The following is a 25618-nucleotide window of genomic DNA, read 5'->3' as shown; positions in this document are numbered from 1 at the left end:
GAAAAGAGCCCACCGCCGCAGAAGGACCAGAAGAGCCGATCTCCTGGCGAACATTCAAAGCACAAAAAGAGACTCAATAGCCTCAAGTCGACATCTAGTGCTCGCGATGATGAAGCTGCTACCACCAAAAGTGACGATGACACTACCTCGCCCGCCGAGGATGGCGAGCCATCCAAGGATCAGTCGGTGCATACTGCTGGTAAGGGATCAAAGAAAGCTACTGGGAAGGCTCGAAAGATGTCCGCGATGAAAACTCGGAGAGCCTTAGCCAAGGAGAAGCAAAAGACGAAAGCCTCGAAAGACCATTCAGAACAGAAAGAACAGCTCGCTGCAGCGACCCAAGAAGATCCGGTGAGCGTAACTTATGGTCCCTGCATTACTAGTATCGCTAAACAATGTTAGACATCTCGTATCAAGTCGTCACTCCAATCGATCGTTTCTCACCTGGATTCAACAAAAGCTACAAGTGTAAGAGAACAAGAAAGCCCAAAGAACTTGTCATTCGTTATGAGCTCTATATACGCAAAGGAGTCCGGCAAAGTTGAATCGAAAGACCTGCAGTTGAATCGTACGTATTCTTGCCAATTACCTACATCGAACACACTCTAATTGTCACTAGCTTTGGATGTTGAAACAGCGCCCGTTCCGCGACTCTCTTTTGGCCTTGAAAGGGTTCTTTTCAAGTAAGTAACCCGTGTGCCTGTCTTGAAAGTGGGCCCAAGCTTACCCTTTTGTCCCAGCCCAGGTGTTTACCATCTTCGAGACCCCCGGTCTCGCGTCTACAACTTTGACCCTTACTTGGGCCAGATCATGCCCGTCACTGAATTCGATTTTGATGCTTTGAAGGACTATATTACCTCTTCCAAGGACCACACGCTCCGGGATATAGCGGTGAAGGAGAAAAAGAAGTACATAGGATCATCTTCGAGCATGACCTCCGTGTTGTCACACTTTCATTATCTCCTTTCCGCATGGAGGGGAGTTGATATTCGAACCTTGTCCCAGGGCTTTCCGGATAAATTAAGATCCTTTACACGTCTCCTGCGTGCTCCTTCAGCCATGTTTCTCCGGTACCAAGATGGGGTTTATGCCATCGACGCTGACAAAGAGTTTGAGTCTGCCAATATTCTAATGAACTTGGGAAAGTCAATGGAGAAACTCCTTACCTTACCGAAGGATGATTTCGAACGCTACAGGCGGTCGAGTGAGAACAAGATCTCTGCCGAGGAGGAACAGGCTATTCCCGAGTCCTATCATTATTCTACACTTGGTGATTTCCTCATGAGATCTCAGTTGGATGCGTATGACCCCAGGCTTCCTGGAACTGGCATGTTCGATCTCAAAACGAGGGCTGTAGTCTCCATTCGGATGGACGCCCGTAACTTCGAACGTGGTCTCGGTTATGAAATTCAAAACCGCTACGGCGCATTTGAATCCTACGAACGCGAGTTTTACGACATGATCCGAGCGGCTTTTCTAAAATACTCTCTTCAGGTGCGAATTGGCCGTATGGATGGTATCTTCGTTGCCTTTCACAACATTGAGCGTATCTTTGGATTCCAGTACGTCAGCTTACCGGAAATGGACCAAACACTACATGGCCAGTATGACACGGCATTGGGTGACACAGAGTTCCGTCTGAGTCTCGCATTGTGGAACAAAATTCTAGACAAGGTCACGGCGAAGTTCCCCGAAAGGTCCATTCGTCTTCACTTTGAGACCCGAGACGCCCAAACTCCGTTCATGTACATCTTTGCCGAACCCGTCACTGATGATGAGATCCACTCTATCCAGACCAGGAATCAGGCTGAAATTGATGCGTATCAGCGACGGGTCTTGAATCTAGCTCCCTCCGAGGAAGAAGACGTACCATCCACGGATGGTAAAGAAGAGCTTCAGCCATCAAGCAGTTCTGATAAGCAAGAAAGGTCAGTTGATGAAGAGACGAGATCATCAGAAGTTGGCCCCGACGATTATGAAGCGGAATATGACTCATCAGCGCCACTTGACGAGGCTTTCATTTCGGAGGTTGAAAATGAAGTCGCGGAGAAAGCTCCTAACAATGGCCGCGAGTTACTTGCAATGACTCTTGTGACCAAGAACTTTGTCAACGGTAGAATCGTTGACCGGCCCAACGACTTGAAAACATACGACGAATGGAATGTCGAGTACGAACTAAGCGAATTGAAAGGGGAAAAAGCACACGCCTTGTATGCAGCATGTCAGAAACGTCGGGAGAAGGCTCTCACAGGCCGAGGAGAGGATGAACAAGATGTCGCAAACAACGTATACATCCGGCGACTACGGGAGATCAGCAAGAAGGGACGAGACTACCGCAGGAATGAAAACAGGCTGGACAAAGCGAATGGCATCGTTGTGCTGGACGATTCAGCCTAATCAGCCAAATTTGGGGATCAACAAGGGTGTAGTCATGCGCCCCATTCTTTCATCCACTTTATAATATTTCTTCTCCGTTCTGCAGATACCTCTCAAGATCTTATGTACAATATTGTCTCCAACTCCAGGGTTTATGATTGTGGGATTGGAGTGTTTGCATCCAGGGCGTTAGGCCTGTACCTTTCCTGTATGGCGTTTGTTTGATGTTCCCACCCAGGGTAGTGAGTCTGGGTTCTAGATAGCATTGTGTATACGATTGGCTGTGCTTTTTTCCTAGTTGATATATACTTTACTTACGGTCTTTGACACCTAATCTACTCACATTTAGCGCAATCTATATACTAGACCTATGGCGTTGAGAGGTCCAAGTGATGGAAGGTAACCGAAGGGCCTTGAGGAAAGGCACCCAGGTTACCAGTTTGATGAAGTTGCAAGAGGTGTTTTTTTGGGAGACAAACTGTAAGTGAAACATACCTACCCAACATCAAAATGAATCACAGCCAAGTAACATAATCAGAATCCGTCTATATTCACAGAATATATACATATATACATACATACGTAGTATCGCTATATATCCAGTCTAACACCATACTACAAAACCCCCCCAAACGATAGCCCAATTCAATCCCATGGTTCAATCTTCAAGACCGATGATGATAGGTTCTATGACATTAACAATTAGAGCATCAAGTAAACTCAAAAAACAACAAATTTCCCGATAGACTTCACAAAAACACCTAGAGGAATAAGCCCTCAAATTGGATAGATATCACGAGGTGAACGCCGTCAAACCGATACGCCAAACTTGCAAATGTCAATCCAAGTACGTCTCTTAGTGGTTGGATGATTGCCTTTCCGGAGGCAGACGGATAAGGGGAAAAAAATCAGGGTAAAAGCGATAAAAAGACAACCGAGACAGGCCAGAGCGAACGCTAGCTAGCTGACGTCAAGGTATATTGAGGAAAGGGAGAAGAATATGAGAGACGCCAAGCAATTAGAATGGATAGCAAACCGCTTCCATCCTTCAAGCTTAAAGGCGTGTGATTGAGAAGCGTTACCGAAGTCAGGAGACGACTCGGACGAAGAGAAAGGGTGAGAGAGAAAGAGAGAAAGCTCGAGGTTATCCCATAGGGATAGTTAGAGTAGGTAAATCTTTCGACTAGCGAAAATGTGTTTCAATGGTTCTCGTGGCTCAGGTTTCGTGATTCATTTTAAAAGCGAAGGAGAAGAGCCCGTCTTGTTATATGGGCTTTGAAAGAGTGGCAGGACTATCGAAAGTCCCCTAGGTCAAGTTTGGGTGGCGACCATTTCAGCGTCGGCGGCCTGTCACGAGAAACGCAAACAGCTGCGGGTTTCATTTTTTCCGCCCGTCTGCGCTCTTTTGAGGCGCCTCCCTTAAGAAATCCCCTTAGCGTCGAGGACGTTGTACCATATGAACTGCGGGCACTCGCAGCTGTACCCGCACTGGTAGAAACAGTGCTGGAGCTGCGGGCACTGCGAACACTGCTGGATTTATTGAGGACGGATGGCATAGAAGGAACCGGCACTGCTAGCCATGACGAAGGCCCACTAGAACTGGCGTAATCAGACGGTAGAATCTGAGGTGCATACTCAAAAGAGAAAGGAGCTGTCTGTGGGCGCACTTTGGGCTCGATTTGTATGTTAGTTTCCGTGTCGAGACTTCGGAAAATGTCTAGATGGCTTGCTTCGCTGGGCGCGCTTGCCTTTGGCGACGGTTGTGTATTTGTCTGCGGCCTCGGCTGGACTTCCTTTTCGGATACTGTTACGTCAAGCTTGAGGTTGTCCAGCATTGTCGCAAGGCTCGCTGCCGTGTTGGGACGCCCGTCACTGGCAGCATCGTCGCCATCAAGCGCAGCAGTTTCAACCTCAAGCCCATTGGCTACGTTGAAGTTTCGAAATAGATAACGACGTAGGCGAGAAACCTCCGCGTCCCATTTTCGATTCAGGGATTGCAGGACCACTTCAATGTCGTGGTATAGGAAAGGTGAGGCTTCGGCAGCTGCCAGATTGTTGGGCATCGAAACTCCGGCGCGAAGGTGGCCCGGCGCATGCAAATGTTTACTTGATTTATGTCCCACTGTCGCATGTTTTGCCGCGTTTAGTGATCGACGGATCGTGCTCGTAGTGGAACCTTGCGCGACGCCCATATCACGTTTGACGCTTTCGATCTCTCGGCGCACCTTGTCAAGTGACTGGATCCTATCGCGGTCCATGTATGATAGACTCAACAGAGACTTGTTCCGCTGCAGGCCGTTAACTAGAACGGTGAACGACTGTAAATTGATGTCGTTGTTTTCACAATAGACCTCACGAAGACAGTCATTCTCCTCCAGTACGGAAGCCAGTGTACTCGCGCCCTGTAGCCCGAGTTTTTGGTGCTCAATTCTTAGCACTTTCAAGGACTTGTTCTTTTTGAGACCAGTCAGCGCCAGATTGAGACCAATGCCAAATCTCGCTACATCTAGGTGGGCACTCTCTCCACTGATATCCAAATCTTCCAACGTCTCGTTCTCTTCGAACATTAACTGCAGTGCTCTGCACGTTTCCGGCCCTGCATCGTACGGCAGGGATGCTTTCGAGATATCAAGATACTTCAGAGATCGGTTTTTGCGCAGAGCCTCGACCAAATCCTGAAACTGCTCTTCCTTTTTGAAGTCGATCATTCGCATTGATAGATGGGGTGGCGACTTGCTTTTCGCAAGTGCGTCGAAGAGAAACGAGCATCCTAAGTCTAGTCGGTTTTCATTGACATGTAAATGTAGGTCGCGAGCACAATCTGGGACCACCGATGAATGTAAAAGGATAGCCACGTCCTGCCCTGTTAGCCCACATTGGTCAAGCCGAAGCACACGCAACCCTCGGGACCGATCGCTGGCCAGGTAGGTAGCAATTGCATCCACCGTCTCTCGGTTTACTTTGGTCCGACTCAATGAGAGCTCCTCGAGCTGCCAGTTGATCAAGGTCTCCGCAGTTATCAACGGATCTGGTCCCGACGTCCTGGAGATGCGTGATAAGTCAAGTTTCTTGACCCGCTTAAAGTAGCCAAGATACTGTTGAAGGATATCGGGGCTCAGTCGGCCCTGCACGCCTGAAATATTGATTGCTTCCAGCGTGTGAGCTTGAGCGACGGTGGTGGAAAGTAACAGGTCGAGGTCGTGAACCGATAAGCCGCAGTTGCCTACCTCTAATGCTCGCATCTGACTTGCTCCTTGAGAGGCTGCGTCTACGAGGTAATCGAGATCCGAGTCCCCTAGTTTGATGCCGTTCAGTACAACCCAATCTACACTTGTCAGCTCCCGGCGACATATCGGAAAGATCGCCTCTGGAATACCGCAACCTGGATCGTGGCTTTCATTGTCGGATTTGGGGGTTCGGCTCAGAGTATAAGAGAAGTCCAAGCGCCGAAGCCAATTGCTCTTGAGTGTTAGGGCACGAATCTCCTGGGACAGAACGGAGAGACTCTCTTGACCTGTAATGTGAACCGGAGCGCCTGCACGGCTTAGAAGCATATCTTTATCCAGTCCATGGTAGTCACGAAGACCTTGGAGCGCATCCAAGCTGACACCGCTAAAAGAAATAGACCGAAACGATTCATTGTACCTCAATGCCCGCAATACTGCAACCAGTTCCAAAGCTGTGTACTTGCGGCGGGAGGGCGAGGCGGGAGGTAGAAGCTTGAAGCAGGGAGCGTCATCACATTGCACATCGATCGTATAACGAATGTTAGAGGTATCGACATCATAGCTTGCTGAGTAGGCGACTAGTGTTCGGTCAAAGCAACCATAATCTTCGTTTAGATCCACTGGAGGGAAATTAGATTCGTTGCCCAGATCGCGAGGCACGATGAATTCATAGGGTTGCCTGACCCAAAGAGGCCGCAAAAATTCCGTTTGTTGCCTTATCCAAAAGGCGACCTCGAGCGAGTGGACGGACGCTAGGAAGACCGAGAAAGGCTTACATAAAGGTATTCGAAAGGTGAGGTGCAGACTATCATCTCCCCATTCCATAGACAAACAGGTCAGATTCATCAGCCCGAATGTTGTTGTGTTGTCTAGGTCGCTTAAGGACACGGCTGAGCCGCGGTTGGAGGCCTTATGGAGAGGAATTAGATGAAGCTTATGTGAGCCGAGGGCAAGATAGCATCCAGTAGGGGACAGCTTGGTGAGATCTTCTGAGGATGTCCGCGCTGGAGACTTGCTGGAAGCCATCTGAATAACACGGAAAATGCGAAAGGTCTCCGGATCATAGTCTCTTTCGTATTCAAGCATCCTTACGACATATTCAATCGATCGCTGGTCAAAAGGCAGAGGGTTCCCCTGTCGAATTAATTCGGCTGCAGAACGAATTCCAACCATCCACAGGTTGAGTTCCTGCAGATCAGGCGTCTGCATTTGGATGAAGGCTGCTTTGTGAGCCCGCTCATCTAGGTATGCCACCTCCACCGTGGAGGAGGGTTTCCCGTCGTCCAGCATGTACACGGCGACAATGCTGTTCAGCGGGATTCCGGCAGCAGAATCGCTCGTAGTCGAGAGTTGTGGATCCCCTAATGAACTGATCGAGGTTATTGACTGGCGATTGCTCGGCCCGGACCGGGCAAAGGAAGGCGGGATTGAGGGAAACATGTCCGCTGCTTTACTTTGGCTCTTGAGCCGGACGAGATGGGTATCGGTCAGGACGAGATACTGGCTCTTTTTCCTCCACATGCCTCCGGTGGTTTGAATCTCCCCATGATGTAAGATCACAGACCCAATGCCTTGTCGAGAATCGGACGCCTCGTCATCGTCCATGGATGGCGAACCTTTCGAACGGCCTAGCGACCGGTCATCGTCCTCAAACGAGTGAAACGATCGGAGCGACCCAAAGACGGAGGCCCGTTTCTTTTGCATCGACTTCCGTCGCGGCCGAGACGCCTCGAAAGCCCCATTGGGCATCGCCGCCGTGTATGCAGCGGCGTTCGTATCGGCTGTTCCGGGGCGCCAAAGGCCATGGCTTGGTCCGGGCGGACTAGGGTTCCGACCACCAAAGAAGCCCGAATTGCGCCGTTTCTTCTTCACCACTTGGGCATCATCGGATGGAGATCGATCATGGGTACCGAGGCCTGATAGGGACGAGGTCGTCGACGGGCTGAACACGCTCAGACTTTTCCTCCGCTCTTTCTTCCCCAGACTGCTGTCAGCCATGACGGGGAGAGGGGAAAAAACTACGGGATAAAAGGAGGAGACACGGAAGTGAAGTAAGCTGAAAAAAAGAGCGGCGTTGGGAGAAAGAGAAATTATCACATCGACGACCTCAGTGCCGTTTCTCACTAAATTGCAGAAACCCCAAAAAGGCAGGGAATTGGTTAGTTATCATCGGACGACAAGAGTGGAATGGCATGCTGCAATACAAGTCAAGGCGATCGAAACCAGGATTCAACTAGTGAAAAGTAGAAAGGTGGAGAAGAACGCAGGAGAACAAATAAGGAGAGAGCGCTAAAGAGACGGGGGGGAGGAGGAAAGTGGAACATACATTAGACCGTCAAGATGCCATGAGAAACAACTGATTGAGCTGGTAGGAGAGGGGGAAGAAGACGACGACGTGCACAGGCAACGATCGGAGTGAGGGTGATAATAAAGATAAGAGAATAAAGAATGTGCGAGACAGCCCGCAACCAAAAAGGTAAGACAACGTCAAAGCCCCCAGAAGTATAGCGATTGTTTAGGGTAACGTAACCCACCACCAATGTTGCAGGGGGAGGTGGCAGCAAGAGGATCCAATGCCCCAAGAAAAAAAGAAAAGAGAGAGGTAGTAGAGTACGTGGAAGGTTACAATGACGCCAGTAACTTCAAGAACGACACATCAATCGCTCCTAATGGGTGAGGAGGTGGGAAGGAGAAAAGACCGGAAGAGGCAATATTGAGGCCGAATGCAGAGCAGAACAACGAGCGACTTTTGGGACGACGGGCGGGAAACCAAAGCGGAAGGCCCGCAACAAGAATTTGGAAAGCTTAAGAAAGCGATTGTTGGGTCGGGAGGAGACGTGGGAACTGGGAAGAAGTTCCTGGCGATAATCCGGAGAAAATGAGATCAGAAGTGCAGATCGGATGGAATTGATTCGGTCCAACGACCGGTAACCAAAGGGTCGGGCGGGGACTCAAAATGATGTCACTCGGTCTCTTTGGCTGCAAACGATTTTTTCTCTCTTCTTAGGGGGAACAAATGAATCGGGTTGATAATGAGAATTTCCCTGCAATGTCAAAGCAACAACGGTTGGGAGAGGCAATAGAAGAGAAAAAAAGCTAGGGTGAAATTAAGGTCAATTTGAAATTATTGATTACTATTAGTAGATTGATCTTCTACCCAAGAGAAGAAAAATTAAAAAAGAATGATGGATGGAGTCAGGGGGAAGAAAAGATAGGTACAGCAGAGTAGGAAAAAAAAAAAAAAAAAAAAAAAAAAAAAAAAAAAAAAAAAAAGGGATATGAAATGGATCCATAATAATAATAACAAAATAAAAAATAAAAAAATAAAAAAAGTACTGTCAGGTTCGAATGTGAGGGACAAAAAGGAAATCACCCAATCACATCTCCTTCCCCATACAGTCAGCTCAAATCCCCAATTGGATTCAAGGATCATAAGGGAAACAACGAATATGATACATGCATTCAAACGGTGAGCGAAAGACAATCAACCCATGAACGGTGCAGCTGTCATTCTCTATCTACATAGAAATTCATGCAAGAGGTTTGATTTCAATTGTCAGGTTGAAGCTATCATCGAATCGTTCAAGAGTCTTAGGTCACCACCATCACAGATAAACCAATGCCATCCGGAATCTAAGTACTAGTATACCTCAATTCCCTACCCTTATGAGTTTTAGTCCAGGGAGCCCTTTCTATCTATTTTTAATCAGTTGATTCTCCCCCATTCATTTCAATTCTAGGTCGTTCTCCTGTTTCACGGTTTCACCGCGCCCCAGAGATGGAGCCCTTCAGGCGATCCTCCTCCGCCTTGACTCGACGTCTTCGAGAAGCCGATCCCCAGCGCGTCACGGCGAGCCGGCGCTGAAGCCTTCGCGACTAAGGCTCCACTCGCCCCAGTTGCCTGCATCGTTCTCGAGTCTCGACTCCTCCGCCAAGTGAGGCTGCAGCTGTACATGCCACGGAGCGGGGAGAGGGTGGTTTTCCTAGTGCGACGGTCGTTTAAATTGCGGCCTTTCTATCTACTCTGTATGCCTTGATACTTTTTTTGCCTCTGAACTTTCCTGGCACCCCCACTTTAATCTCTTCAATTGAGGTCAGCTTTGGTTCACAGTGGGTACGAAAAAGTCAAAGCTATACGTTCCACCCAATAATGCATACAATTACATAGTCTCTTGGCGATCCGGATAAATGCTCATCAAACTCACAATCGGGAGAAGTGTTCGATTCGGCAGTCTACATTTCGGAAGATCCTCTTGTCCCGACTCCACTGCGGCTTCTCGCGTCTTGTAACATGTCCTCCACGCAAATGAGCGTCATTTGTGCGACTGTGTCACAAACGTCCCAGATCACGGTCCTGCATGATGATCCACAGCCGAGTCGCAAAGCTGGTGTCCGGGACTTTCTGACCGATTGGGACTTGTGGAGAAAGAAGAAGAGGTCAAACTCTATACAATATCCGCTAGAACCCTACAAGTCCTTGGTATAGACTTAATAATGAGGCTGACTCCCAAGTCAGCCTAGGTGCTCTCAGGAACTAGATCCCTTTCCCTTCCCATCTGTCAAAAGGAAGCGCACCGTCATTATTCCGCATATCTTGCCGCCCTCTGGGCCTCCAACCGTTCCGCCCGCTTGGTTTTCCGGATGAGGTCGATATAGTCATTCACCCTTCTCTCAGCCCAGATACAACCTCCTAGAGTCATAGCTGCGATCTGGAGAAAAACCTTGTACTGGGGGGTTAGACCCCGATAGATCCGGGAAGCCGGAGACAGCCATTCCGAGAAACCTTCCAGGGGGCGATAGAATAGCCTGGATCGGAGGTAGTCTTTCGAAAGGAGCGACGGTCCTGGTCGGGGCGAGGATTGGGCCTGAGGCTGTGACGGTGCAGGTGGTGTTGCGGAGGGAGAGAACTTGAAAGGATGGGGGAGGATCATGATCATATGCGCTAGAATAGAGACGGAGCCAAACTGGGCGATGGATAGTCCGTTAGTGATTTGCATTACGGTTTGGGTCCGAGAGATTGATGCCGCAGGACAACCACGGTAGCAGAAATCCAAGCTCTAAGGGCGAGATCCTGCGGGAAAGAGACCAGGAAGTCAATCATGATCTAGCACGTACTCGAAACGCTCCTGTCAGAAATCCTCGAACAGCTTCCGAGGTGATTTCCTCGGGGGGTTCGACATCTTTTCTGTGAGTCGACGGCGGTGGCATGTTTAACACAATATTGGGGGGCAATAGTTCCCCTGCAGAGGAGATTAGTGTAGTATTTAGCAATCGTGTTGTGAGGATTCTAGTTTTCGTTGTTAGAAATCGGACGATACGGATGATGCAGAGCAAATGCTCCGCGGAATGACGCAGATGCTCACCCGGACCAAGTGTTATTCCGGGTCCTCTCAAATTACTCCCCGTAATACGAAAACCGTACATCGGACTTACTCCGCCCCAGGAGAAAAATTCCCCGTTCGGTGAAAATAAGTGATTAACAGTTGAGGGAAAAGAAAAGCGCAGCACCGAATCAGAGGCTCATTATTATTCATTGTTCTCTTTCAGTCTAGACACAAGATTAGAAAAAAAAAAGATTAAATTATTCAAATCCTTGCTCTAACTATCGATCCAACGCTTCGAAACACCATCCTCCATCAGCACTCTTTTCACAATGTCCCTCCCTCAGCGTACAGCCTCCCTCACTAGAATCACCAACGAGACGAAGATTCAAATCTCGCTATCCTTGGATGGAGGCGTCCTTCCTCCTTATGAACCAACCGATCATTTCCCCGCCCCTGAAGACCCCAAGGAGGCCGAAGCCGCGACGCACGGAATTGTCCCTCCCAAAGATGCCCACCATGCGACGCAGTTCACCGCCACACAGCAGATCACCGTGAGCACGGGAATTGGCTTCCTCGACCATATGCTGCACGCTCTCGCGAAGCATTCAGGAATGAGTTTGGCCATCAGAGCCAAGGGAGACCTGTACAGTATGTATCGCAACTGTTACGTAGTTATGGTAGTCCGGTGACTCATGAATCGATAGTTGATGACCACCACACCACCGAAGATACTTTCCTTGCTCTTGGAGCAGCCTTCACCAAAGCCCTGGGCGCCCGGCAATCTATTGCCCGCTTCGGTCGCGGCGATGCACCTCTCGACGAGGCTCTCTCGTGGGCTGTCATTGATATCTCCAGCCGTCCCTGGGCTGTGATCAACCTTGGTTTCCGTCGTGAAAAGATCGGCGATCTTAGCACGGAGATGATCACGCACGGTTTGCAGAGCTTTGCTCAAGAAGCGGGTGTGACTCTTCATGTGTGCTGCACCTACGGTGACAATGACCACCATCGCGCGGAGAGTGCATTCAAAGCCTTGGCTGTGGCTATTCGCACAGCGTGCACTAGGAGGGTGGCCGGTGAAGTCGGCGCAGGAGATATTGTCAGTACCAAGGGTGTGCTGTAAACTATACTAGGAGTTCCGAGTTCTGGTGACCGGAGCCAAGGGCTCCAATGTCCCACACGGACAAAAGGAGGGCCAATTCTGTTACAAGACGCCATTTCTTTTCAATATTTAAGACACGAAGTTATGATGGTGCAGACGTTAAGAGAAACAAAAAAAAAATAGAATCAATTGACGATCATGAATAATGGCTTCTACTCAGTAACAACCAAGCGCGAAAGGAAAGCATGAGAAATGGAAGTGTGGGACGGCTATGAGTACAGAAACGTACAAATCCACTGTCCAGCAGTGCAGTATTCAAAACACCTATGATTGAACTCAAGAGGACTGGACGCCCAGCGCTTGCACTGCTTTCTGCCAGTATTCTTTCCGCTTATCGGTAACCTGAGTCTGCACACACTGGGTGATATAGCGCTCCCAACCGGTCTCTGAGCCGGCTTGCAATGCACTGCGCACATCGGCCGTGCATTGCGTGGTCAGGAACCAGGCTCCAGAGCCAAAATCCCACTCGGGATTGTCAACCAACTTATCAAGGGTTTGAGCTGGATCGCTGGACACTGCTACGTTAAGTGACTGCGCATATTTGGAGTTGAAAGCCGGCGACTGCATGTTTCGAGCTAACCGTTGATCCCGTGTCAGTTACTTCTCGCATTTCTCAACAGGGACTGACTGGAGGTACATACTTCCTTGTCCCGGTACGCCAGGACTTTTATTCCTATTATATAGGAATTCCACGCTCTCCAAAGCCATCAAACTAATCACAGCCGCCTGCTCAGCAGGGCTTGTGACCTGGTACTTGTCAAACGACTTGGCAATATTCGTAGCCACTTTTTCAGCATCGGCACACTCGGTAGGAGCATTCTTATCAGCACGATTTGTGCAAGATTGTGCGGAACTTGGTGCGATGGCTATAATTTGCTGGGCCGTGATGCTTGTGCCCCTCGAATGGATATCTCGTCCTATAATCGGGGCTGGCGCCGCACTGGCCAGCACTGGCAAGAGGAGATACAGTGTATTGGTAAAGAAAACTGGCTTCATGATGATGGTTGTCACTGAGGCGTGGTGCGAGTTGAATCAATGTGGAAACAAGAAAGACAGACTGTGTCAAGATATTTAATGCTTGGAAGTAAGATATCGTGAGCCTGCACTGATATCATACACAAAAAGAAAGATCGCTCTCAAACTCAGGCAACGAACGAGGAAGTTATAAGATGAAGATGATGGAAGAAGAAGAAGAAGAAGAAGAAGATGGAGAGAATGAAGGGAGCGTAGGTACCTTTTATACTACTTGGACATACCTTAGGGTGGAGGGGCAGCATACCGAAGGATTCTCACACTGGTCCAGTAGCATGACAGGAATGTCGATACCCAACCTTGAAGTGGAAAGTCCCGTTCGTTGCATGGGCCTTGAATGTAGAGGCACATCGAAAGTCGGCGGCTATTGGCAGATCAAATTCCAAGCTGAAACACGCGTCTCAAAGCTTCTTTCTCTTAGCTCAGGAGGTATTGACCAAGGAGCGCGCGAGAAACAATGGGGCTCCTTCGGGGTTCTCCCGGAGCACTACCAGTCGTTCGTACTCCGTAGTACGACGGTGTAAATAGGTGTAAGTATCCATCTACTCCTACGGTAATACCTGTAGTATCCTCCCAGGTATATTGAAATAAACCCGTATTCATCATTGTCTGTCATTGTTGGCCAAAAGAATCATGCAACAAACTATCTTTTCTTGTTCTTCCATTCGCCATACTCCCATCAATTACTATTTTATCTCAGTAAATCAAGCTAGCTCCAGGCGTCAGGAACTGAATGACTGGTATGTATATCTGTCTACCCCAATTGAACGCGGAGAAAAAAAAAAAAAAAAAAAAAAAAAGAAGAAGTCTATGGGTAAGTAAGAGAAAGGAAAAGGGCCGATGGGTAAGAAAGAGATAGAAAAAAAGATAATATATGGTAAACAGACAAGTCAGAAACGAAGGGGTCCAGAAACCAGGTTTCAAGGTTGTATATCGAAACATCAAGACAGATGATACACGGGTAAGCGACGTCGTAGATTGCCTCTCGGGTGCAAATCTCACTCATCTGGCCAAATCATGTACAAGCCACAGAAAAGAAAAAGAAAAAGAAAAAGAAAAAATTCAAAAGGAACCAGTGGCACAAAGCGCTCCGGTCAAACCCCATCCCAAAACTCCATAACATGCACTCCGCGAAAAATGAGAAGAACAGTAGAGTGGGGGCGGTACCCCACATAGTAACGCTCGACAGGTACTTCGAATGTATAGTATAGGTCGTTTCAAGGTGTTTCAATGTGGACAACGCAATATAAATGCAGATATAAAACGGACACGCTCAATCACGACGACTGTAGAGCTCGTATGAGGTCTCAGTGATAGGCCCTGTTTCTTCGTCCTCTTTAAAAGAGACACGGCGCAGCAATGTCGGGGTCGGGCGCCGTGGTCTGCGAGTAGGGGATAGGCCGGAAACAGAGATGAATGTTGGAACCTTGGTGTACCGATAACGATACTTCGAGCCCAACAAAATCAGTCGACCATAAACCCACCAGAGGCAGAAACCAACGGACCCTACAAGGATAAAGCCGCACACCGTCAGGAACATCCAATGCTGTCCCATCCAGAAAATCAAGCGTGCATCTTTACCGTGCCAGCTATTACCGACGTGGTGGGTGAAAAAGCTCCATGAATACCTGTTGTACTCGTCCTGCATCAGAATCCGAACCCGCGACGATTCGCCCATAGCTTCCTGCATATATTCCTTCCAGATCACCGAAAGGAACAGAGGTCCAGTGGAGTACATCACTGTGATGTATGGAAGCAACCAGCTACGGTCGTACGACTGTAACAGTTCGATCACCCGAAGGAAGAACGGGTGCTGCGGAACAGATCCCATCGCATCATTGGAAATGCCTGTCGGAGCGGTGCGACGTACCCAAGCAGGGTAAGAGAGGAGGGGGTCTAAACGACGGTTGCAGCCCTTAAATACTTCAATTAGCATCATCATTTTCTCATTGTACGTCCCTTAAGAGTGCTATCGTGGTGAACATACGTCATCAAGGTCAATGTATGTGCCGCCATAGTGGGCCAGGACAAAGTATCGGATTGAGTCTGCTCGCTGGATAGGATACTTGTAACCATCAAAGGTAGCGAGGAACCAGGGGTATTCATGTGCGATGAATTCGCGCGCCTTCTCGTTCGTCCAAAGCTAAGGGAAAGAGCTGGTTAGCATGCGCCATTGCTCAGCATAACCAAGGGGGATTGCACATACAATATACTCATAGTCAGGATGCAAGTCAATGCAACTTTGTTGCGCCTCCCTCCACACTTCAGGAATTGTCTCGTTCTTGTAGGTTTGGTGGATGATCTTAGGGATTACTTGCGGCCGCTGCTCGATCAGACTGGAATTTGGCGAGGGAAGCTCCGCGCGATGAATTGCATCGGCGGAAGCATCTTCCACTAGCAATGATAGAAGGGTGAAGACACTGCGAACAAGGAAAGATAGAATCAGGAGGTTGACAACGAGGAAGATCAAGACGCCTCTCCGCATGGTGAAAGTAACAGCCGTTCGATATCACGGCGGCTTCTCAACTAAAACGGTATGAATAGGCTACAATGGCCAAATGATCCAGGGTTCTGGTGACAAGTAACCAATTGATATAACCCACAGTCGTAAATTCGCGTCGAACAGCTAGTAAGGAGGTCGAGAGCTCGTAAAGGGATTGAGACAAAAACAAAGCTTGCTCTTTCCCAAACCCGGCAAACAAGCTGGTACAGCGTGCGGAAAAGAGAACCCTAACAGCAATTACGTCGCAACCATGAGCCTTCCACAAGAGGATTGTGCTCTTGGACGACAATGGCAGCTAAAGGTGATCGTTAAGGTTGAGAAAGCGCAATCGAAAGTTATGGAGGAACCCTTATCCTTTTTCTTCTCTCCCGGTTCTGTTAGACTCCCTGAAGGTGAAAGAAAAAGTCGTTTCCGGCCACGAGCGACTCAGCAAAGGAACAATGGTAATTTAAAGGAACGAACAAAGCCCTCCAAAGAGTAGTAAGGAAGGGAGGCGGAGGGGGGTTAGGTATGGGGGCGATGCACAGAGAGAGAGGCAGATTGTAATTAAAAGCGATGTATTGATTAAACAGGAAAAGAAGAAAAAAAAAAAAAGGAACGAAGAGGGTTAGTCTTTTTTCTGATTGAAGCAAAAGAAAAAAGGATAATTAGACAAGAAAAGGAACGAACGACGCCTAGCAACGAAACAGAGGCATCAACTAGTAATAATGAGCGGCAGTAGCAGGTGACAGTTAGTTTGGGGGGAGAAAGTGTGCCTCTGGGCAGTATCTGCTAGGAGCAGGAGACACGGAGAAACAGTCGGCGGCGGCGGCAAAGCATCAACAACGGCCCATGGTTACTACGGGGGCCACCAGAGCGCCCATCATAGGCTAGGAGATCGTTCAGGATAAGGGGGCTCTGGAGAGTGGGGAGACAGCAAAAAAAGGACAAGTGGAGACTCCATCCACGACTTGTTTGGGGAAGGTTTAGGTTGGAGCCAAGGCTAAGCCTCCGCCACTTTAAGAGGGCGGCCTCAGGCCCCGTCCAAGGCCTAAAACTACTAGAGGCGAAACCAAGTCTATTAGCCGAGTTTGATTTATTTGATTATTTGATTTTTCTTGGACAATACTAATGAGAACCCCTCCATAAATAAATTATTAATAAAAAAAAAACCATTTTGCTCTCCTCGTTTACACACTGATTCTCTGGGTCATTCATACCAGTCCTCCTTGCGGACCTTGGCGAGAATAACTGTAGCGAGAATGAGCCACAGCTCAATTCAAAAGCCAACTGGTAGAGCGTTCTTGGTACCTGTTCCAGTCAGAAGCCACTGCTGATGTCGGGTTAATTAACCTTTTAACTGCTGTGTTCTGACGAGACGCCAATCATTGGCAACTCGTTAAGGATCAGTGTGTCCCGCTTAGTCATGATTGGCGGTATATATGTGGGGTCCAAATAAAATCATCAAAGGAACAAATCAAAATGCAAGAGAAGAAACATGGATGATCCCCCTTAACCAAGAAAGGCTACGGTCTTGGTTTTTAGCGCTTCGTTTTCTATACCCGAAAAGGAAGCTTACGCAGTACCACCATTTGTCCCAAAATTCTCCCAGTGAGATCTTATGGACGATTATTTTTGGGACGTGGGTAAGAGATCCATTGATCCAATATCCTCTCTCTCTCTCTCGTGGATAGAATGGCTATGCACATATACTTCCGTAATGATGAGGTATGTATTTCTTTTCTATTGTTGTTGCCTGTTCCTTGATCCGAGGAAATGCAACAGACGACCGTACCGCGGCGAACCCAAACAGTTGAGAAGACTTAATTTTCCCGCGTCAGGTTGATCAGTCTTCCCTTAATATGATCCGTTGGGGATAGTTACCCTTTGAGTTCTTGTTAACCAATGTAAACTACAATAGCGCCAAATTAAAATTTTTTTGTTTTTTTTTGGATGAGTACTACGACAGGACTCTATCCGTATCGAGGTCTGTACTATGTACTACTACATAAAATTGTTTCTCTCACCACCGCAACCCCCATTTTGGTAGCTACTGCGAGGTGAGTCGACAAGGTAACCGTTACTAGCGGAGTTGACCGTTCGTAATCGTATTTCCACATCAATGGTTCCATAGGTATGGAGTACCCATAGTTTGAAGAACGATGCCCCTCAGCGCCTCAACACAATCGGAACTTTTAGCAGTCAGGTCGTCCTGCAGCGCCCCTATAGTCACAAAGTTGTATGACACTACATCTGCAGGCAGAATAGGGTTTACTAAAATTAGGAAAACATACGCGCAGTAAGCCATGGTCATGGAATAGATATTATTGGATATTCATCAGTGACAAGTTGACAACCCATTCGTCAACAGTAACCTTAAGAACCGGTCCACTCTCGCATTTCTTTCGCGGCAGTTGCCTCAGCTTTCAGGCTCTTTATTATTACAGAAGGTACCTCTTGACTCGACATACTCCGTACGTACTTCTTGCTACTCCTACTCTGTATCACCTCTCCGTAGTGCGATCGATAATAGCGCAATAATCAATACCTAGGCAACAACACTTCCTAACTCAAGGCAATTGCGTCAAGGTGGGAATGGCGAAAGCATTCCATCATCTAAATCTGGTCTCGTTGGTCGAATAGACTGTGGCTCATCACCTTCGACCAGGGCTGGTTGGAGAATCTCGCCGATTCGCCGAGACTTTCACCACGCCACGCAAAGAACATGCATGACGAGCGCTTAGGTAGGGATAGAACAAATGTAGGTACCGGACTGTGCTGGGGGAACCACGAATGGTACGCTGGTACGAGTACGAAATCTTCGTGTGTTTTATCCGTTCACCGTTCTTTTCTGGAATGGTTCAGCAGAACGATATCAGATTGATCGGTGGCAGCGATTGCTCCACAGTTTCCACTCTCTATGCGCCAAACCTCTTACGACCACTGCCTCCTTATCGAAGCCCTGACGGTGCGTCAAATCTGTTTGACTGATGTTTGACCGTAGGCCTCATGCAGTCAGCTCGGTCTATGAGACAGGGGGGTTGCCTGCCAATAGTGCATTCGATATATGTACTGCCTGTAGTACGGAGTAAGCAGTATGTTGGACGTTTCTTTCTATCTCAGGTTGACAATGCTTGTTGCTCCACTTGACCATTCGTCTTTCTTTCTCTTCTACATATTCTACTAATATAAGATAGAAATCCACTGTACGGCGTATGGAGTAGGGTAACCTAGTCTTCTTCTTTCTTCTACTATTTTTTTTTCTTTTAATTTTCCTTCCTTTTTTCATTCAGTCTCTCAGCCCAGCCAACCATCGGTTCCAAATAGTCGCCAGAAAGAATCAACGGTGGGCTTTTCTGGGTCCTGTATTGACCCACTTGATTAATTGCGCATGCAGGAGGCGGTGATATCGCCCCCCGCGGTCTTCAAATCACACCGAATTCTCGTTGGCCAAGTGGGCCTTTTTGGTGACTGTCAGACGCGTGGACAGAACCATTTAGTCTCCATGGGTCTTTATCTTCTAGAGTGTTTCATTTTTATCCCAAGGACGAGTCTCCGGCGTCGAGTGGTCTCCAATCCAAGACTTTCAAGTTGGGAGCATGAATCTGTGCGTTGCCCAAGTACATTGTCAATGGGTAGGAAATCCATGTCCGAAAGTTGAATCCCCAACCAACAATCCCGGTACGTGTAAACCCCCATATCATTGATAACGCCAAGTCGTTGAAAAAGAGGTACCACCAAAAGAGAAGAATAACCCTAACTACCGATGCATTTTTACGTTGAGAAATCTGCTCGACCATCGTCAATCTCACAGCACAAAGATCGCCTCAAGACTTTTCTTGATTGTTCCTCTTCCCTTCCCGGAAAAAACATAATCACTTATTATTGATCCGTGGCACCTATTCACGGTACCTATATCAACTTTCTCTGTAGTTACAGACAGTGGACACACAATATTACGTGAAAATCTCTCTATAACCACCCCCACCGCCTCAACCCTAGATGGGTTAAGAAGGCGCAGTTTAGCCAAAAGCTGGCACCCGCTCAGTCCTGGTAGTATCCCGGAGAACAGGAAAGCACTAGTCTCGCCCAATCAATAACTTCCTAATACATCAGCCAAGGAAAGCCACCTGGCAGCCAAAAGGCGGGGTGGGATGGAGTTTGGAACGGTGGCTGTTCCTCGCCTATCAGTCTTGATATAGAAATGGATGGACAGCCTCGTACGACGGAAAGAAGCAGGAATTGACGTCACTCAGGGTATAAGCATTGGGCCACTGCGGAGGACCTGATGCGGGGGAGGGAAGTCGGCACACGGTTCACATGAAGTTCTATCCATGGCACTCCAATGCAGGTCGGAATCGACTGCCTTTTTGAGTAACTGATCATTCTTTGACAAGCATCCTCAACTTGGACTGACATAACGTATGAGAAATGGGCTCGGCACAGTAATAGCAACAGTATCACGTTCTCAGTATCATTCATGTGCATAAGTGCCACCAAACCACTGCGCATTGATGACTGCTCTATTCTATGGATTACAGATTACGTACGAATGGAGACAATCCCTGAGTATCCCCCCAAACCGCTTCAATTACCTCCCCACAAGCGATATCAACGTCCTAGACAGTTGGTGGGATGGTCTCACTGTAGGTCCTATGGCCCTGCCTTTAGGAAACCAGTCAGCTGCACATCAATCCCTAAGTCGTGCAGTCGAGGAAGGAAGGAATAAGAAATGAAGTCAAGCACAGTGGAGGTGTTACAAAACTCCCCAATTTACACCATTTCAGTGGGAATACCTTGTGTACCAATGCATGCGGCGGGATTGCAATTGGTACTAATTCAATGTGTAACCCAAAAGAATCCAAAGATGATCACTGCGCTCCCATCATTGCCGGACGTTATGTAAATTTGGTGATCCAAAGTCTTATCCGAGGGTGCTACACATTTCATCGGACTTCAGGTGCCGCAGCGGCCGCGAAATCCCGGTTCAAGTTCGCCGTATCGGTTCCCGCGCTGGCCCTAGACTCGAATAGCCGGATCCACCATCCTGGAGGGTCCAGGGGACGGTGGCCGCCATGAAGAGACGGATAGACATCATTGAAGAAATACCAGATATGACCGACGACCACTCCACAAATCTCGTCTTTGGGTACGATGCCGTGGACCACCAGGCTGAAAGCCATCAACACCCAGGGAAGATACGGGGCCGTGAAAACCAGGATGCCGAGGAAGCTGAGACGGGTGTCAGGGTTACGGCGACCCCAAATATACACCAGGCTGGAGGAAAGGGCTGTGCCCAAAAATGGAAGCGAGAGGAACGGGGAAAGAAGGAGAAGAGAGGCCATGGCGTAGAAGAGCAACCAAGAGAAACGAGCGGGGGATCGACCAGACGATTCTTCGAGAAGGCGCGAGTATCGCTGCAAGAAGAAGACATGGAATAGTAGGTCTAGACTAAGGGGTCCGAAGTAGAGAAATGTCGTAAGAAGTCGCCAGTACTGCGATACTGTCAGTGTCTTGCGCTCACCTCTTTATACAACCTGCCAAGCTCGCAAGTGATATACATACCTGTGACTTGACATAGACCGCGCGAAAGCTGTAAAATAGCTGGAACGGAGTCAAGATATGACACTGGACTAGTACAGATGTAGCTACTGTGGCTACTGTCCACCAGCGCGTCACCGGAGGCATTTCATAGAACCATTGCTCGAGCGGAAACTGCCCTGCTTGGCCCCCATTGCCCCAGATGGCGGCCATGACGTCGGAAGTTATTTAGAGTCGCGGGCCGCCAGTCTATTGCAGGGTGGTCGCTAGAAGACAATTGCGAGCGGTGTTAAACAGTAGATAGGAATGCGAGAAGGGTGAAGGCAGGAAGATGTGGACAGCGATAGCTATCAAGATGATCAACGGTCGGCTGCGGAACAGACAGCATATATCCCGGCACTATGAAAGGCGGAGACCAAGAGCTCCAGGTGGCCTTTTCCACTTTCAGGGCGGTGGCATCTGTCACTATCATCACGTGGCCTCCTGTACGACAGCCGCGCGCTTGAGCGGGGAAAAGACACGCTACGCGTTAATCGGAAGGCTGGGCGAAGCAGCGCATAAGCTATCAGTATCGAGTGCTCCCAACCACCCAATTTCCCTACCTGTGGACCTCTCTTGAGCAGTGAACCCCTCCTAACAAGACTGGGTCTTTTCCACGGCTGTTGTCTGCCACAATTGGGTGATCAGAGGGGTTGCGCCTTAACCCAAAAGAAATCAAAGTTCTTGTTCCGAGTTTTTGCATATACTTGTCGCAAAAACAAACAACCTGAAAGGGAGTGTGTGAACTCCAACGACTTGGTCGCATGGAAATCCGCACCTGTACAATTGCCCCTCACATCCCAACTGACTCATCTGTACATCTATAAAATAACCCATTTTAGTCGCGCAAGACTTGTCATCACCATGCCACCGAAGACAGGAGGAGGTCGCAAGGTAATCGCCGCATCGCGAGCAAAGGCGGACGGTGCCGGAAAAGAAAGCGCAGCTGCAAAAGGGTCCCCTTCGACTCGAGGACGCAAGTCCGCTGGAGGTGCCAGAGCGGGGAAGCGACCGGCTGGTGCATCGAGGAAATCAGATGTCCAACGTATGTGTATCTATGATCCTTCTTCATCAAGTTGGTATCTCTAAAACTACGAACCGATCGTACTGATATATTTCTAGCTGGCGATCCTACCCCTCAGGGCCGCCATCGCCGTTACAGACCGGGCACTGTTGCCCTCAAAGAAATCCGCAAATACCAACGTTCTTATGACCTCCTTATACGAAAGCTCCCATTCGCAAGACTTGTGCGCGAAGTTGCATTGGATCTACTCCCCGCAGATGTAGGATCCGAATTGCGCTGGCAGTCGCAAGCCATCATGGCGCTGCAGGAGGCCGCGGAAGCCTTTCTTGTTCATCTATTCGAGGACACGAACCTGTGTGCTCTACACGCGAAGCGAGTGACTATCATGCAGAAAGATATCCAGCTTGCTCGGAGAATCCGTGGCGCTTGGGGTGGATTAGGCTGAACGCGCATTTGTCCTTGAGACGCAGTTAAGGAAGAGAAACAAGCATACGGTGGAGAACGCACCTGAAGAGTTTGAATTTCGATCACTATAATTCCGTTGTTGTCTGGTTTTCTACAATCTTGGCATCCTCTAGTATATCTGACGGCAATTTCCTCCCGAATCTTGCTGGTTGGTTTATAGGTTGCAGGCGTATGGTCGGTTATGGAGTTATGTCCAGAGCAGGTCTTCTGATTCGGTTTACGTTGGGACCACCATTGTGATTAATTGTCCATGTCAAGGCCGCAGGGTCTGTCAGTGTGATGTGATCCGTGTATAATAGAACATGGGTGTCTGCTGAGAGGATTCCTTCTCGTCGTTTGAGAAGGAGATTAGGAGAGGTTGTATACTTCCCGGGAACTCATCATCGCATACCTGAACGTATGAAGTTTAATTTTATTGATACGAGCCCTAGCAGAACATTTATATGTTATGTTGCATACGTAGCGCTCAGCCGGATACTAATCAGAGGCCAAGGCATCGAGATAAGAAGCCTTCGAGGCACAACTGGTATTAAGGTATTCGATATAAATTCAGTCACCACCAGTCAAATTATGACTACTTACTAGATCAATGCAGGGAGGGGGGGCAGCAGAGAATATGCCACAAAATCTTAGATTGAGTATTTTAGTAGCACTGGCGCTCTTGGAAAGAGCATGATACACAAGAATGAAACGGCAGAGAGAAGAAATAAACCCTCCAAAACATAAACAACAATAGATGAGAACGAATTTGCGCCGAAGAATTATTGTCACGGTTTCACGAATAGAGTCCGGTTCAGCAAACTCGATTGAACCATGCATGTCGCTATAACATATCAATGATAGAAAACCTAGATGTCATATAAATTCCCATCACATCTTCTCCTCTTCTCTTCCTTCCCTCCCTCAGGTTGTCTCCAAAAGACACGCAGATCAGAATAAGGAGTACTTGGTACTAATTAAAAGCAGTAGCATGATCAGGAAATAGAGATAGGTTCATCAAGCGTAGTCGACCCGCACACTTCCATGGTCCTTACCCTCATACCAAAGGGCATATTCACAATGGGCGGAGAAATAAGTTGCATGTATTTGAAAATGAACTTCGTAATGTTCTTCATCATCTTGGCCAAGACGTACCGGGATGCGGGCCTTTTCAATTGCATCAAGATTTGGATTTAGAACGGCGTGTTTCTTTATACCTGGCATACTATAGTTAATAGATGAGACCGCACAGTTTCACACCTCAATCTCTGATCCTAAACTTACGGCGATCGAAGTACAAAGGTGGTTTCTTTTCGACAGGGGTATCCAGCTCATAGAGGGTAACATGTATGGAGTCAAAGTTCCCATCGCTAAGCAGTCGGTGTTGATGCCAGGTGGTCTTAATTGGCTCAGCTTCTTTGATCTCATCTCCCTGGAGGTCCATCAGTGGTTGCTATATCAGCATTTTGCAGATTGTCGCACCTTCTGAATAAACCATTCCATAACTTGAATGCGATAATGTCGATGGAAATCACTCCAGTATCTAGCAATGTTAATTCTGAAGGTAAACTAGAACCTTATAGTTACACATACCTTTTCTTGCGGTCATGAATATCTTTCTCATACTTCGTCTGATAGATCATGCCATAATGTTTTCTGGCTACCCGTGACTCAACTAAGGCTTTGGTCGCCAACGGAGATATCTCCCCGAGAGACTTCATTAAAGCGCCCCTAACAACTGCAGTCCACCCATCAACTGGAGCCAGTACTTCCATGTCTTGAGGAAGAGCATCGCGAAGGTACCTACGAAGGTACGGACTTTGTCCAAATCCCCCAACCAAGAATAATGCCTTCACCCTTTTCTTGGATGTCTTCACTTGGTTATCCACAAAATGATGAATTTCTTCCAAAATTGGTTTGAACAGGTCAGCCATCTCCTGTCCGCTAACCCTGAGTCGACCTCGGTGAATATGGGCAGCGCTGTCATCTGCAATTCCGGGAACAGGTATCATAGAATCCTGGGTTACATCTCCACAGAAAGTTCTCTTTATGACCATCTCGAAGCGCTGCATTGCTTCGTCTAGTGTATCACGACCCCATCCCGGGACTGAGGATAACCGGCTCTCTAGGAACCTTTCAAACAGCCTATTCAAGAAAGTACTACCACAGAGTGAACCATCTCCGGAAGCTTCTTCTTTAAGACGCAGATTAGGCTCCCGTTCAACGATTGAGAATGTTATGAGATCAACAGTACCACCTCCCGCATCGCAGAGAACAACAGTATCGCCAACTTCTAATCCATGAGGATTGGACACATTCAACGCATGCATTGCAGCGGCTTCGGGCTCGGAGATCAGACGTATTGTGCCATTTCCACCGAAGCCTGCTTTCTCTGCACAGTGAAGTGTGGTCATCTTGGCTTTGTCGGGCCACATTGCTGGAACAGTTAGAATAAACTCCAGGCTCATGCTGTCAAATGAAGAGCCAATCTTGGACTTCAAGGACTCGATGATATGCTTATACAAGCACCGGAGGTAGTCTGTCGCTACACTTTCACACGAAGAGTGGTATGGCTCGGGGATTCGACGGCAGTCATGGTAGTTGAAGGATAAGCGCGAGGCTAGACCAAGCTTCTGATCAGCAGCAAATCCAAGCTTGATCCATTGAGTACGGGGCATGCTATCGTAAATCTGGAATCCCCACAAACAAGTCGGACCAGATTCCCCGTACTCATATGCGACCTCAGTGGGCACTTTTTCGCTTGTCATTCCACCGAGAGAAGTATAAGGACTCTGCGGCCACTGATTGATAACATGATGTCTCTCGGGCTTGAACCGTTGTCAGTACATGGCCAAAGTGTAGAGACAGTGATGACTTGCATTGCTCGCTGAGGCCCACGCAACACCTGAGTAGGTCGTGCCGAAATCCACAGCTATAACAATTTTGCTTTCAGAAGAGATGTCTCCCATG

The 25618-nt window shown here is 48.2% G+C and overlaps 10 protein-coding genes across 10 annotated transcripts; 4 read left to right on the top strand and 6 right to left on the bottom strand.

Moving 5' to 3' along the window:
• Nucleotides 1-237: 237 nt before the first annotated feature.
• On the top strand, nt 238-2397 carry AO090701000067 (Pet127 family protein; the record flags this gene model as incomplete). The annotated part of the gene is made up of 4 exons (XM_001822907.3): nt 238-351; nt 403-568; nt 620-683; nt 741-2397. The coding sequence occupies 4 exons, from the start codon at nt 238-240 to the stop codon at nt 2395-2397; spliced, it is 2001 nt and encodes a 666-aa protein (XP_001822959.3).
• A 1271-nt stretch (nt 2398-3668) lies between these two features.
• Nucleotides 3669-7601, bottom strand: AO090701000068 (uncharacterized protein; the record flags this gene model as incomplete). The annotated part of the gene is made up of 1 exon (XM_001822908.1): nt 3669-7601. One exon carries the CDS (start codon nt 7599-7601, stop codon nt 3669-3671), a length of 3933 nt encoding a protein of 1310 aa, XP_001822960.1.
• Nucleotides 7602-10183: 2582 nt separating this feature from the next.
• On the bottom strand, nt 10184-10600 carry AO090701000069 (uncharacterized protein; the record flags this gene model as incomplete). The annotated part of the gene is made up of 1 exon (XM_001822909.3): nt 10184-10600. The coding sequence occupies one exon, from the start codon at nt 10598-10600 to the stop codon at nt 10184-10186; it is 417 nt and encodes a 138-aa protein (XP_001822961.3).
• Nucleotides 10601-11256: 656 nt separating this feature from the next.
• Nucleotides 11257-12047, top strand: his3 (imidazoleglycerol-phosphate dehydratase HIS3; the record flags this gene model as incomplete). The annotated part of the gene is made up of 2 exons (XM_001822910.3): nt 11257-11575; nt 11632-12047. 2 exons carry the CDS (start codon nt 11257-11259, stop codon nt 12045-12047), a joined length of 735 nt encoding a protein of 244 aa, XP_001822962.1.
• Nucleotides 12048-12683: 636 nt separating this feature from the next.
• Nucleotides 12684-13082, bottom strand: AO090701000071 (uncharacterized protein; the record flags this gene model as incomplete). The annotated part of the gene is made up of 1 exon (XM_001822911.3): nt 12684-13082. The coding sequence occupies one exon, from the start codon at nt 13080-13082 to the stop codon at nt 12684-12686; it is 399 nt and encodes a 132-aa protein (XP_001822963.3).
• Nucleotides 13083-13255: 173 nt separating this feature from the next.
• On the top strand, nt 13256-13704 carry AO090701000072 (uncharacterized protein; the record flags this gene model as incomplete). Its single annotated transcript, XM_023237485.1, has 2 exons — nt 13256-13614; nt 13647-13704. 2 exons carry the CDS (start codon nt 13256-13258, stop codon nt 13702-13704), a joined length of 417 nt encoding a protein of 138 aa, XP_023091984.1.
• Nucleotides 13705-14391: 687 nt separating this feature from the next.
• AO090701000073 (uncharacterized protein) lies at nt 14392-15603 on the bottom strand (the record flags this gene model as incomplete). Its single annotated transcript, XM_001822913.3, has 3 exons — nt 14392-15033; nt 15106-15261; nt 15325-15603. The coding sequence occupies 3 exons, from the start codon at nt 15601-15603 to the stop codon at nt 14392-14394; spliced, it is 1077 nt and encodes a 358-aa protein (XP_001822965.1).
• Nucleotides 15604-20546: 4943 nt separating this feature from the next.
• On the bottom strand, nt 20547-21354 carry derA (putative ER-associated proteolytic system protein Der1; the record flags this gene model as incomplete). Its single annotated transcript, XM_001822914.3, has 2 exons — nt 20547-21095; nt 21166-21354. 2 exons carry the CDS (start codon nt 21352-21354, stop codon nt 20547-20549), a joined length of 738 nt encoding a protein of 245 aa, XP_001822966.1.
• Nucleotides 21355-22044: 690 nt separating this feature from the next.
• Nucleotides 22045-22649, top strand: AO090701000077 (histone H3 family protein; the record flags this gene model as incomplete). Its single annotated transcript, XM_001822915.3, has 2 exons — nt 22045-22225; nt 22303-22649. The coding sequence occupies 2 exons, from the start codon at nt 22045-22047 to the stop codon at nt 22647-22649; spliced, it is 528 nt and encodes a 175-aa protein (XP_001822967.1).
• A 1016-nt stretch (nt 22650-23665) lies between these two features.
• Nucleotides 23666-25116, bottom strand: AO090701000078 (Hsp70 family protein; the record flags this gene model as incomplete). The annotated part of the gene is made up of 4 exons (XM_001822916.3): nt 23666-23865; nt 23933-24080; nt 24131-24191; nt 24242-25116. 4 exons carry the CDS (start codon nt 25114-25116, stop codon nt 23666-23668), a joined length of 1284 nt encoding a protein of 427 aa, XP_001822968.3.
• Between the last annotated feature and the right edge of the window lie 502 nt (nt 25117-25618).

Source organism: Aspergillus oryzae, chromosome 5 (genome assembly GCF_000184455.2).
Source record: "Aspergillus oryzae RIB40 DNA, chromosome 5".
Classification (NCBI taxonomy): Eukaryota; Fungi; Ascomycota; class Eurotiomycetes; order Eurotiales; family Aspergillaceae; genus Aspergillus; species Aspergillus oryzae.
Note: the sequence above shows the minus strand (reverse complement) of the source record. Positions and strands in the feature narration are given on the sequence as shown.